General features: G+C 36.1%; 1 protein-coding gene across 6 annotated transcripts in view; it reads left to right on the forward strand.

The window, feature by feature from the left end:
• The window catches only part of ptpn13 (protein tyrosine phosphatase non-receptor type 13), an 81,462-nt gene that overhangs the window by 8,257 nt on the left and 58,447 nt on the right, over window positions 1–14,758 (forward strand). For all 6 annotated transcript variants that reach the window (XM_077194186.1, XM_077194182.1, XM_077194183.1 and 3 more), the window contains exon 2: window positions 9,785–9,904. In XM_077194186.1, coding sequence (XP_077050301.1) covers window positions 9,790–9,904 — 115 coding nt within the window. In that variant the 5' untranslated portion in view covers window positions 9,785–9,789. The remainder of the gene's footprint in view (window positions 1–9,784; window positions 9,905–14,758) is intronic.

Below are 14,758 nucleotides of genomic sequence, written 5' to 3' on the forward strand. Positions count from 1 at the left end.
TGACACTGAAGACTAGAGTAATGATGCTGAAATTTCAGCTTTGCATCATATGAATACATTTAATTTTTAAATATATTAAAATAGAATTATTATAATATTTCACAAAAGTACAGTTTTTGAACAGTAGTGTCATTGCTAGTGTTTGATATGACGAGTAACTCATATTACTTTTGCGTTAACACAGGGTGTTCTTGTGTTGTTGCATTGGTTAATTTTCTTTTCAGTGCTGTAAATGAGACATGCAGAGTAAGCTTTAAAATAAAAATGGCCATTCTGTTTATTTTATTTTATGTTTTTCCCTGGATGATTCACATATTTTGGGGTTTTCCAGGATGGAAACTTACTGAGAGCTGGTATATTTTATGTTCTACCAGAATATCCAAGTCAAACCAGGCTGTTGCCCCAGGCACAGTGTGTATCCCTTTGGCCCAGGCTCAACACGTGGCGAATATTAGTGTGTTTGACCCTGAGAAGCAGCTACACGTGGGCAGTTTTATTCTGGAGGCCTCTGGTTTTCTTCAGAGCTCTGCTTTAGAGGCTTGATTGATCACACCATTGGGAGAAGAAAAAAAAAGAAAAGAAACCTCTCACCCTCACTGATCTGGGATCAGAGCCACCCTATGTGAATTACAAGCATTACCATTACAAAATTGATATTCGATCTACCTAACATTGTATGTAGAAATGGTTTCGGAATCAAAGTACATTGGGAGTTGAGGAAATTAGGGCTGCAATATATATCGTTTCAGCATCGACATCGAGATGTGCTGATCCACGATATTCACATTGCAGGATGCGTGATGTCAAGTAGGCCTAAGTAGGGATCGTAGTTGATCCGTATGGACCAGGCCCCACTGTTCGTAATGCATGCGATTTATTTTTTATTTTTTCTAGTTTAACCATCACAGAGTGAACGTTTATCATTTGCATGCGTTTTTAAGTCTAGTCAGTTTTAACACTGAAGTGAGTTTAAAACATTCAAGCATAAGAAGGCTTGAAAGAATAATCATTTCAGAACTCGCACACGGTTTCATAAACAATACAACACAACAAATTCAGTTCTGAATTAATTTCAAAATGGCAGTCTTAGCGAGTATCCTCGTAAACACATTTTCTTACGTCTTAAGTGAGCATAAACAACTGAGAAAGAAAATTGATCCTGTATCTGTATATTGGATCCGTCATTTGGCACTATATTTTATTTCATAAATTAAACATTTTGAGTCTAATTGGTTGCATATACTATATTGTCCAGCCCTGGTGGAGCTTGTCGAGGAAAGAAGAAGAGAAAAGGAGTTGATTGGGATTGTTCTGTTCCCCATAGCAACCTTGTTTTTTACTAGAAATGGGAGAAATGGAAAGAAATGATAGGTTTCCTGAGCAGTGAACAATCATGATGAACTTGCACAAGCAAAGTGGTGGAATAGGAAAGGAGATGAAGATCAGGGGCGGGGTTAATCTTTCAGCCAAGTAGTGACTCATCTGGGGTAAAAGGGTGTTCTTCTGCCTCTACCATGTAAAAGTGTGTTTTGTTTTATGCTGCAGAAAATGTGCACTGATTCATCATGGTGCATTAATCTGGTCCTTCCAGTCGCCTGTGTTACCTCCCCATAAACTGCAGGCAGAAGCCTACTGTTCTGATCTGACTTAAGCGAAGCGTGTTGTCAGGGATTATTGTGCAATAGTCATTGTGTGTGACTCACACACACACACACACACACATATACACACACACATTTAATATTTTTTTTATTTTGTCCCATGTGAGTTTGCACACCAACAACAAAATTAACATCCTTGTGTTAATTAGATTTAAATTACATTACTCTCCCAATTGCTAATTGTGTGAATGTGTTTTTTACTGTTTTTATAATAAAAATATTATCCTTTTTATTATTCCTTTTTGACATTGTTTTTTGTCCATGACCTTATCAGAACAGGCCTGCAACCCATTTTTAGAACTACTATTTTGAAGCTGAAATGAGAAGAACCTAATTGGAGGAAGCATAGTTGCTTCCTGTTTTATATAATTCAAGCTTTTAGGTCTCAATGACCTGTATTTGGAAAATCTATGAGGAATTCCTGGCTTTCAAGTTTTCCTTATTTTTGAGAGAAAGAGGGAGAGAGGGAGAGGTAAGGGGATCCAGCAAAGGATTGTGGGAGTTTGGAGTGTTTTTTGCTTTATTCGGTCAAAAGTATCTCCAAGAAAGATTTTCGGCTCAGTTTACTGGCACCGGGCTGTTTTTAGAATTACAGATGATTTAACCGGGTCCAACCACAGATTAATGTTATGAGAAAATTAAACATCCTCTCTATTGGGCTTTGGTGTACTGTTGGAAACTGTTAGCCCATGCTTAAAAAAAAAAAGATTGCTTCTAGAGTTTTATTCTTGAATATGCATACTGCCAAGTTCTCCTAAATGGAAACTACTGAAATGATGACTCCTGTCTCTGGCATTTATGGGAAAAACAGAGTGCTTGTATCATCTGGAAGATGACTTAAAACAAGCGCTGTTCTCCAATCTCATTAACCCTCTGTCTCTACATTTACTCTGAAACAGTTTTCATTCAGAAGTTTTTTACAACTTCAAAACAGTTAGGCCAGTAAAGTTTATTTTAGGTAAAGGGGGATCGTGATTAGATATCACGTTTCAAAGATGAATCCCTTTAAAATCCTCATTACTGTAATCAGGAAAAGTTTGCGCATTGTTTGTGTTTCCCCAGCTCGCTATAATCTTGGCCTGAACTACTATCCTTTGCAGCTCTTCTTTCAGTACTGACTAGTTTTAGGGCTTAGTTTCATGTCTCGGCTCATTGCTGATGTCTAGAGAAAATCTTGAATCTCCATAATTTAAAAGATCCTACTTGACCATTATGGAAAATAAGCTGCAAAACTGGCTCATTAAGAAATTCACAGCGTTGAGCAACTTCAGTAAAATGGTGGGATACTTAACTGAAAATAAACATTTTCATTAATTGAAATGAAATAAATGTTAACTAAAATAAAATATACAAAAACAAACGTAACTTTGACACCATGAAATCAAAATGGCCAATTCTTGTTTTTGAGTAATATTGCAGCCTCTGTTATAAACGATTTGTCCGTGCACATCATTATTTTTTTTTAATTCATGTGCCCTCTTAATCTTTAATCAAAATAACTTCCCGTCCTTCTTGCTGCAACATCTCTTCTCTAATGACGCGTTTACTGGTGTGATGGCGGGGCAAGTTGTCACTCACATTAGATTGACCAATAGCAAACCACAACCATCCAATCAATTCCCCATGAACAAAATCAAGTCCCGCCCTACATTATTTCATGTTTGAGAAGCCGATTCAATCAGATGTACGTCACAATAGGGAAAGAAATGCTTAGGAATGTACCGATACCGCTTTTTTCAGAATTGATCCGATACCAAAAATTCTGAGTATCGACCGATGCCGATCCGATACCAACACAGTTTTTTCACAGAATTTTTATAACTCTCTTTGTGTTGATCTGATAATGACTATTTTGTGTGTTAAACACAATCTACTTAATACAGACAACTTCATTATAAAGAAAAACAAATAAAAAAAATATATGATCATAATCTATGACAAAAATGCTATTATAAACTAGATTAGTGGATTACACTAATCTAGTGTAAAATTTAGTCTACACTAGATTTTACACAGTAAAATTTAGTCTAGAAAAATCATGAGTCCACAATAATTGTATAAAATCTGAACATTTAGTGAAAAAAACAAATAAGAGACAATAAGTGTGACACTAAATCTGGTAAAACGTTACACATTGCTCTTTGTATTGTTATAAAATAGATTCATGAAAAACAAGATAACAAAAATCAAAAAGATAAATTATTTTATAAATAGCTATAGGCTACTATACAATTGAGACATGTTTTAAATGTATAGCACACCTGTTTAATGAGGCTGCAACATATGATAGATAGAACAGAACATAAAAGGCTATTAATAATCTTTCATTGTGTCACTGTATTATGATATGAAAGGCTGCAATACAGTGCGACACAAAGCGCTTATGCGCATCCCGAGAATGATGGAGAATGATGGAGTCACAGCGCGCAGACTCCGCATTGAAAAGTTCAAAGCACAAATGAAAGACATTGATGCGTAGTGTATTATACAGTATCTGTCTATGCCAGTGGTCTTCACTATTTTTTTCATGAGAGCCGCACTGATAGGACAAAGTCAGTAGGAGAGCCATTTTTACAGGAAAGTATAAAAAGTTACATCCAGTCATAAATACCATGTCTGTTTATTAATATGTCACCCCTGAACATTCAATATGCAATGCAATAAATATATATTTTTTTAATGATTTATCAGTCAAATTTGTAACTGAGACAAGATGATTTCCCTTAATGACAAAAAAAAGCAGGGTTTCCAGAATAGATTCATCCCAGAATGACATTAAGTAATTTTTTTCTACATTAGCCCCTCATGTATCTAATCATCCAAGAGCACATGCGGCGTTAAGAGCTGGAAACACCGCCATAACTGGCAACTTGTTAGACAAGATATGTTTACATGCACAACTTTTGTTTCAATCGGTCTGAATTCATTGTGATTGATTAATCTGAATGTATTGTAGTTTACATGAATGCTTAACATCGTGATATGATGCATGATCGGGGTGATGTGCACGTTTATAAGTCAAAAGATTCAAATTGGGAATAGGTTTTTTGACATTCGCACACTGCACAAATATACAAAGTTTCCCGCTGTTGTCGCGTAATAACCATTTTCCTACATTGGTTCTTTATTTGTTTTAAACAGCAGACTTAATATCAAATTCTGGTCATAATTTGGAGACTGTGAACCGTTATGCTGTGCTGTTTGTATTGATCACGCAGTAAAAATGCCCAAAATCAGTCGTCTGTGGATTAGAATCTGAAACAAGGACTGGTGAGCCGTTGTCCTGCTTCACTTCACAGATACTGAGTGAAAGGAGAATTATAGAACGACTGGACACTCGTTTATACGACACTTTATTCATCAGATGAACAGCGCGTTCAGCGCGACGGACGGCGTCCTTTCAGTTTCGGTTTTCAATCGATCAAGTGAACATGTACTCTCGATAAACCACCCCTTTCAATCCGATCAAAATTATTTGAAAATAGAGCTGACACTTTGAGTTTTTAATGGGTTATGTTATAGTCCTACTTCTTTATAAATGTTTTTATGAAATATCTGTAGTGACTGCTTCATCATATCACTGTATTATTTACCGTTTATTGAGCCTTTTCTTTTAACCGTTTTAAATTTCAGTTACTGTGCGCGTGAAGAACAATTATAGTGCTCTAAATCTACTCTACTGTTGTGATCTAACAGACACCCGGTTGAAAGTAACATGATTAAGTTACAGCAATAAAGTCCAGCAAGATAAAAGTTGTTTTATGCGAAACCATAGAGCTTTATCTACAGATCAAGTATAATAATAGTAAAATAGAATCATCTTGGAGAGAGTTTCATCATGTTGACTGTCGTAACCGAACTCGACGCTGAATACTGAATGAAGAATGATTGACAGCCGCAGCGGAGGGAAAAGTTTACGTGATCTTGAATTTAATGACTTAAATGTTCATTTCTATCTCACATTATACTATAATGGCTTCAGAACACTTGTAATACAGTGCACGAAAACTTTATGGTGCTTTATAATGTTTTTGTGGCTTTTGTGGGGCTTAACAACAACACAGAATAGTATACGCACAATATCGGATTTGGATCGGCCTCGTCTGACCGATACCCGATCCGGCAGAAATGGCTGTATTGGACCCGATACCGATGCATCCCTAGAAATGCTATCACAACTTCAGTTTCATGCTGACTTTAAACTTTCCAGTTGACAAGAAGTGTGTACACCTGATGTACAAAATAACTAAAAGTAAAACTGAAATAAAATGTATAAAAACTAAATTACTAAAACTTTTAACTAAAATGAAACAGAATAAAAACATGGCAAAGAATATAAAAATAAAAACATGCCAAATATTAATAAAAACGTAATAAAAAAGGTGCCGTAGCAAAAAATGTAAAAATAATCTTTCTATGTAATGTTTGTACTACTTTTTAAATTGTGACTGTTTTTTTCTGCAAGAAACCTTGACCAAAATTATTAATGGACATCAGGGAAATCGCATTTAAAATATGGCCTTTTAAATAGGCATTTTACAAAGCTTATTATTACAGAAGTAGTTTGAAGCGGTGTTGTTTTTGGTTGTGTAAAAGAACCTACAATTTAAAAACAGGCTTTTCTTCCTCCTCTTGAAACATTTGTTTCCCATACGTGCAAGATTTCTCCCTGAAGTGATTACATCCCACATAACCCAAATTCCTCTGCAGCCCTAAGCATTTCAGTGAAAAAAAAGCATTTTTTAACATTTTTAGAAATTACTGCCACCATGCATAATGACTGGGAAAAGAAACTTTTCTGAAATTTACATAATGAAATAAACACTCGGGTGTGAGAGCTCACATTGGGGTTTTCTTCACTGTGACCGATGGCTTGAAAAAGTTACTAACTAATGTTGAATTTTAGGATTTATTATTGTAACTGAAAAAAGTCATATTTAGGTTACGACTGTCAGTTGCTTGTGAACTAAATCTGCTGTAAAAGGGAGAGCAGTTTAAGCCCATTCCCATTGTACAAAATGCTTGAATATTGACACATCCACATTTGTGTATTGCTGTTTGAACAGGGAAGGTTTTAGGTAAAACTAAACATAATATTAAACTAACTCAAATTATTGCCCATACATTTTCCCCGCTGCTGTAGAAGTTTCAAATATGGTAAAACTAAAATGTTTGCATAGTGTTTTTCTTAAAATGTTAACACATTAAGTATCTGCATAATCTTCCTTATTGACTAGTTCTGGCTACTTGAAAATTCATAATTTTGTCAGACTGAGCTGTAGCCTATTTAATATCCACCTGTGTGTCTAGTACATGTACACTATAAATACATTGAATTTTTCAGTTTTTAAAGTATTTTAATGTTAAAAAATCTGCTACATTCATTTTAAGTGCCTCACTGTAAATCAATCTCTTTCTATTTAAAGAAAATGAGGGACTTGTGGAAGTAAATTTGAGGTAATCCCCATTATGTGTGTACTAAATCTGGAATATTTCTTTGAAGGGAAGTAAAATGCATTGTATTGTGAAATACTGTATTCCTTGTAAGTCATGCAAGCATTCAGTACAAACTGAAAATTTGCATACAGCGCAAACTACTCAATACTGCGTTAAAAAATTATTTTGTAGTTTCCCATTCAAATATTCACATTTTTATGCATTTGGCTGACACTTTTATCCAAAGTGACATTTTATCAGTTCATGCATTCCCTTGGAATTGAACCGCCTATGCTCTACTGGAATGAATAGCTGCCATATATTTTACACTGGTTCTCTCCTGTTCTCCTGTGGCTAAACGTACCGGTGGGAATGACCCAGTGCTCCACTGCACCCTGAGAGACAGGGGAAAACATTCCTCTCGTTGGCTGTGTTGGAATAACAAAAGCAGAGGAAAACAATCTGCATACGACAGCCCCCCACACTAAAGGCTAATGAGGCATGCGGGAGGGGTCCGGATCATACTTCCCTCTCCACATATCCCTCTTTCAGAGAGTTTCACATCTCCAATGGCATTCCTGCATAAATATGAGCCTATCTGTAGAGCTTTCTTTCTCGTATGTGGAATGAGCCGCTCTCGTTGGGGCCTTAAGTATCTTAGATGCAAGGTGATTGCCATGTCTTTTAGTGCATTCTTCAAGGGGGTTTGGTCTCAGAAAATGAGATTTCGAGCTTTTTAAAAAGTTAATATAGCCACCGTTGATAAACATTCATTTACACACACACACACACACACACACACACACACACACACACACACACACACACACACACACACACACACACACACACACACACACACACACACACACACACACACACACACCATTAAACCTGTTTTTATGTTTTATCCAAATTGTAATGAAAGATTACAGAATATTTTGTTTACCTTCAGATAACCTGAATTGATAAATTGGCCTTATTGAGCCTAATTTATTGCTTGTTTGTGATTCTATTTAATGTAATTGTATGTAAATGGTTTATATATATATAATATATATATAATTTTTTTTTTTTTTATACAAGTACTTGTAAATTTCTCCCAAATGCGGTCTCAGGCTTTATTAATAATTTTTATTTAACTACCTTTATCACTTATTTATTAATATGAAAATGAAAAATTCCCAAAAACTTGATCTCCAAACATGACAGAAGTCACATGTGCTCTGTTTCATGCATGCACGTGTTGCCTAAAAAAGTCTGACTCCACAGTTCAATTGAAATGTGACATATAACCATTTAGGTAGCCCCGCGTAATGCCCGCTCAAAAGTAATCCCTTAAACCCTGAGCTTCCTCTGTCTCTCTTGCCTCACAGCATGCTGGGATTTCCAGGGGTTTGTGGCCCTTTGTAACTACAGCTGTGGCAGCAGTGCATAAGTTTAGACATAATGACGAACAATTTCACTGCAAGTGTTACTGACCCCACCCTGACAATTAGACCTGACAGGACACACACAGGTTTGCTTGTTTTGGTGTGACATTAAGGCGATAGTTGGACTGTTATTTGGATCAGCTGTGCAGTTTCAGGAGCCTTCTCTCTTTCAGAATCACATTTCTCCTCACCTAATTCCTGGTAGGCTGTGTGGTATTCTGTAGAGATCTCACTATAGCTTCTGCAAGCACATTGTGTGTGAGTGAGGCCTCCTGAGGTCAACACAGCATGACTTATGAAATCATGCTTCAGGAGAGAGGATGAATGAACTGCTATTTCTGGGAAGAACACATGCGCACAAGCACAATACCTTTTTAATTATTTTTGGGTGAAGTATATATTTTCTGCACCACTAATGACACCAAATGGAAAAATAATCATGAATGTTTTATGGCTTCTCCACCCACTCCTGTATTCCATGGCCATGTGGGCGGGGCAAATAATATATATTCATAGCCTACTTGTAATGTTCCATTCAAATTCTTATGGATAAAGTCAAACTTTGCTCTACATTATTTCCAGACGAATATTGTTACACTCGGCAATATGGTGCATTTTAAAAGGTAAATGTACAGCTGTTTCTATAAGCCAGCGTGAAATCAATAACCCCCATTTATTTATTTAATACATATTTTGTTTCTTAGTGCAATAAATTGGGTACAGTAAGGCATTCAAAAAAAGGCTGTACTTATTTTACAGTATGTGTGCTTAGAGTACTTACCTAAGAAAGTACTGGGTCATATAAGGTAACTACATGGGTTAAGGTTAGGTTTAGGGGTAAGTTCAGGGGTTGTACCTAGTTATTACCCATAAATACTATAATAAGTATATAGTACATGGGGAACAGGAATATAAAATAAAGTGCTACCAAAAATCATATTGTGCCTGACTTATTTCATGTTATCCCAAAGAAAAAAAGTATCTTCCTAATCTTTCGTTACTTGCTCATCTAAATGACTTTGTGTGTGTTGGCTGACATCACTTGGTAAAGAATTTGAATTTGTTTTAGGTTACTGTTGTAGGTGATGCAGCCTTGCCAAGTTAGCAATAATAGCAAATACCCAATATATATTTGGTTCTTCAGAATTTAAAATCCTCATAGATGTGCAGAGAGCACTTTTAAATGACCTGGATGTATTATGTACAATGTTGACGGTGATTGTGTGAATAACGTTGTGTTTTGTGGTCCCGTAGGCAGCATGCATGTGTCTCTGGCTGAGGCGCTGCAGGTGAGAGGAGGACCGCTGCTGGAGGAGGAGGTCTGGGCCGTCCTGAACCAGAGCGCAGAGAGCCTGCATGAACTCCTCCGCAGAGGTAAACCACAGTGATCACTCCCACATCTCCCGAGGGTACCCAGCCATGTTGGCTCTGAACCCGAGGCCTTGGGATGGCTGAGACAAGCAGAGACCTTGGATTGCAGTCTGATAACTTTGGAGCACATAGAACGTTTGTTGATAAAACATGTCCAAAGTATTCAGCAATCTGCTCAAAATACGCCGGGTCTTTGCAAATGAAATCGGCTATCTGGCTTCCTTTGGTGACAGTGCAAGCCATAAGGTTGCATAAATGCGGTGTAAACGCCAGTCATCCAAAACTGAAGGAAGTTATATGAAGGAATCTGTTCCAAAACCTAGCGAGCTGCCTACATAGGCAACATTTTTAAGTCACCATAGTCATGTTCTTATGTGAAGGTAGTTCCAAAGGGTAGAATTATTTTTTATTTGGCCAAATTTTGCAGCTTTGCATGTATTCTTCACAAAGATTAAAATCCCACAATGCACTGCAAGAAGATCAGTAAAAAGGAATGTATCCAAGATGGCTGACAAATTTAAAGTTTTGAAATGTTGGTTATAAATATACTAAAAAAAGAACTATCACCATTGAAAGCCATTGTGATTTTAGTCTCTTGTTATAGAGCATGCGGCAGGGATTCTGCAGGTTTGAGTTTGTACTGAAAACATCATCTTTCACCTCTTCAGAACCCGGTAGCTTCTTTTGCCAAGTAACATGCGGAGAATGGTGCTTTATTTTGAAAAATCTGACCTTGTGTGTTCCAAACCAGTGCAGTGCCATTCAGAGTGTTTTTATTAATAGTTTGCGGAATTTTTGTAGATTTGCATTCCATTTCGTCCATTATTGCAATAATACGCTCAGGGAATGTGTCCCTGTCTCTGCTTTTTAGATCCTTTTTTGCCTCTCTAATTTTTTTTACACTCTTTTTTGTCTGAATCTTTCCTTGTTCACCTGGTTTCTCTGGTTTGGTCAGCATGTAGCAATTTCAGCTTTCTTTAACCTGAATATTTGTAGCTGTTCTTTCCTCTTGTCATGATTGCAAACATTCTTGTTCTTTAAATGTACAAGATGTCCCGGTTTAACATTTCGGAAGGAATCCATTATCTATTCAGTAGTGGGATTTCATGCGCTAACTTTGTGTTTGTGTGTAAATTACCATACCATGGTAGTAAAAATTTACACCAAAAAAAAAAACAGTTTGTATATGATATATTATATTATATAACTATATTTATCATTAGGGGTGGCGATATGACCTTTTTGAAAAACTTCATGCACTAGAAATAATAAATACTACTTAAATTGTATATAATCAAATGTATAAAAAAAGCACCTGCATAGTATTCTCTGTGAAAATTAAATATACATTTACTCTTATTAAAGTTACAAAAGTGGTTCAGTCTAGAGCAGTGGGATATTTTTGTTGTTGTTTGATTAACATTAATAACGAATGCAGGGCAAAATTGGATGCTGTCACTTTAAGACAGACTGCACAGATCCAATATACTCGTGAGTTTTCTTTCTCGACAGTTTATTTTCTCTTAGGACATAAATTACTGTTTACTTGTAAATACATGGCCCCTTTGACACATACGTATTTGCATTTAACTGTTCAAAGAATAATTAGTTGTCAAAAATCCCTCAGTATAGTTCTCACAGGCTCTATGAGTCTTCACGTGAGCTCGTCTCAGACAGCGCTGAGAAACAGTCTCTCTGACAGCATGCATATAACGAAATGAGTTATTTTTTTGCTGCTTACTGCACTTTAATCGTTTAAAATCACTTGTTTTTAACGCATGCAAACGATAAGCTTTCGTGATGGCGCTGCACAGCAACTTCACGTGAGCGCAACGGTAATAGAGACGATAGTCCAACATCTCTACCGGTTGACAAAAAATTTAATCCTGTCTACCGATATATATTGCCCACCCCTAGTTATCGTGGTGAGTTTTTGCAAGGGGAACTGGCAGGGATTGTTTGAAATAGAAAAACGAGAAACTGAGGTCATGTCTCTAGTATGATTTAAAGTGAATACCCTGCGACTACTTAAGAAAAACCACAGACCACAAGTATGCCACACAGCCCATGCGGTTTCCTCACAAAAAAATCTTCAAATGTGAAAAAATATTTTCCTCTCCACATTCGCTGGATTTGTCCTTTTCTTGCAATCAATTCAATTGCATTGCAAGCCTCAGCTTTGACTTTATCAGTACATTCAACACGATTCTTTTGTAGAATGGTTATTCTTTCAGTTCTGTCTTAAGCCAATTCACTCATGTTTTAAAGTCATCCGAATAAATCTCCGGCCTCCTCAAAAGCTGTCACCGTACGGCCGGCCAAAGATAGCTCCTATCAGTCTGATTCAAAGAAGAGATCTTTTTTTTTTTTTCTGACTCTGGAGGGAAGGGTAATCTGTGAAATTTATGAGAAGGCTTACTAAGCCTTATGTGCGTCCTCTGTCTCTCAGAATGACTGTGTGGGCTAGTGTTGTGTGTCAACGCTGTGAACAAAAGCCTCTTTATTGTCCCTGCACCCTGGTTTCCTAAAGAGCAGTCTGGTGGGCAGTTTGCGGTGATTGAGGCGATGCCAGCTCCTCTCGACCGATATCTGCCGTTCCCGCACAGATCTTGAGGCTCTGGACAAGTATTTCTCACAGTCAGTGGACAATTCTCATTCTGTCGTCATCCCAGACAGTCGTTGCCCCCTTTATTCAGCAGACCTGGCCGTTAGCCAGTCGGGTTTGGAACGTAATTAAGCCTTTGTCTTCAGGGTCGAGGAGGACGATGATGATGATAAAGATGATGTAGCTGCTTCGGTATGTGTTTGCAGGGAGAAGTAGGACTCTCCTCGTCTCACAGCAAGCTTGTTATCTGGCCTTGAGCTGCTCTGAGGTGAAAACTTGCTGGCATAGGTCCCTCTTGACAGAGTTCGCAGAAATTCTGGGCCCTGGACGAGAGTCATGGGACATGACTTGAACAAGTCAGCAAGTTTGCTTTGTGTAACATGCCGTTTTAATTTGAAGGAGCTGCTTTTATTTTTATAAATGTATATGTGTGTGTGTGTGTGTGTGTGTATGTGTATATATATATATATATATATATATATATATATATATATATATATATATATATATATATATATATATATATATATACTGTATACACACACTGTATATTGTATATATATATATATATATATATATATACTGTATACACACACTGTATATTGTGTGTGTATATATTACTATTTTATTTCTCATAGAAAGTATTTATTAATATTATATAAATATATTATATCAAATAAAATATTTTCAAAATATAGTGTTTTCCCCTCTGGACACATTTTTCATTTCAGAAATATCAAGATAAATATGGCAGATTTATTTTTACTTCATACATTTATTTTTCATCTGTATTAAAATGTCTTTAAATATGTAGATATACTGCTTTAAGCAAAAGCAATATTTTTCTTAAAGTTATTTAGCATGCTGCATGATATAAATAATGCAAAAGTTTCCACCACTTCCTGCGCTTTAAAATGGGTATTTATTTAGGTAATTCGGTCGGTTGTCCTTGCGCAGTAATCTTGAGCATCTAAAATAAATGGATACTGATTAAATAAACAGACACCCAAGTCAGTAGACAGCACATGTTTGATAAATATATATACTTTTTTCCCCCATCCATTATCTCTTTCTTAGGAGAATTTGTGATGCTATTTTTGGCTGATACTTCCTTGGGCTGGAGAACTGCAGTAGATAATCTGTGCAATCGGCCTAGTCTCTGATAGGACGGATAAACGTATCAGATAGGACCGCTCTGAGATGTTTCCAACTGTGCGTCAACTTCCTTCCAATTAACAACTTGACTCTGAGCTTTAGCATGCCAGCATTTTCAGTTTTTGAGAATTAGTTGCAGTGCATTCCAAAGAAAGGTATGTTACCTGTGTAGGTCTACTAGAAAATAATTTTAATAAAGCTGCTGGAAGCTAAACAAGAGAGGGCACTGCTTTCTTTTCACTATGAGGTTCAACTGTGGTCAGACAGTTTCCACAGGAAACATGTGTTTACTTTGGGAATTCCAGTTCTTTATAGCATCGCTGCTTGAATTAGATTTTTTTGTTCTCTTAAAAACATTCTGACATTATTAAAATGTTTCTGTTAATTTATTTTATGTTAATTTACACAAACCCCTAACTCTTAAGTATTAGGACTAGGAGCATAACTTGTTTGAGCTACTGATGGGAATGTTACTAAATGCCTAAATAAACCCTAAGTCTCATGCGCATCAAGGCTGAGTTTATTTGATCAAAAATGCAGGAAAAACAGTAATATTTCTATTTGAATACATTTTAAAATGTAATTTATTCCTGTGATGCGAAGCTGAATTTTCAGCATCATTATTCCAATCTTCATTCCCTCATGATCATGCATAAATCATTCTGACACGCTCATTTGGTAAATAAGAAACATTCCTTATTATTATCAGTGTTGAAAACCGTTTTACAAATATCTTTAATAGTTTTACAAATATTTCAAATAAAAAGTGATTTTCAGGATTTTTTAAATAAATAGATAAGTATAACATTCATATGAAATAGACATTTTTGTTTAATTATAATTAAAACAAAATATTGTAATATTATAATTGTCTTTACTGTCAGTTTTAATCAAGTTAATGCATCCTTGCTGTAAAAAAGCATTCATTTCTTAAAAACAAAAAACAAATTCTCACTGACCCATACCACCTTAAGATCATGGTGTCAGCATTTGCTTTAGTAAATAGAAGAATCTAAATTTTCAGTTGTAGCATTTTGTGATATCGCTCTGGTTTTCTGGTATACGTGACATGAAATAGTAAAAAGTAGGTTTCTCAA

Source organism: Siphateles boraxobius, unplaced genomic scaffold, assembly GCF_051911475.1.
Source record: "Siphateles boraxobius isolate OS27281-9 unplaced genomic scaffold, OSU_SipBor_1 11, whole genome shotgun sequence".
In the NCBI taxonomy this organism is placed as follows: domain Eukaryota; kingdom Metazoa; phylum Chordata; class Actinopteri; order Cypriniformes; family Leuciscidae; genus Siphateles; species Siphateles boraxobius.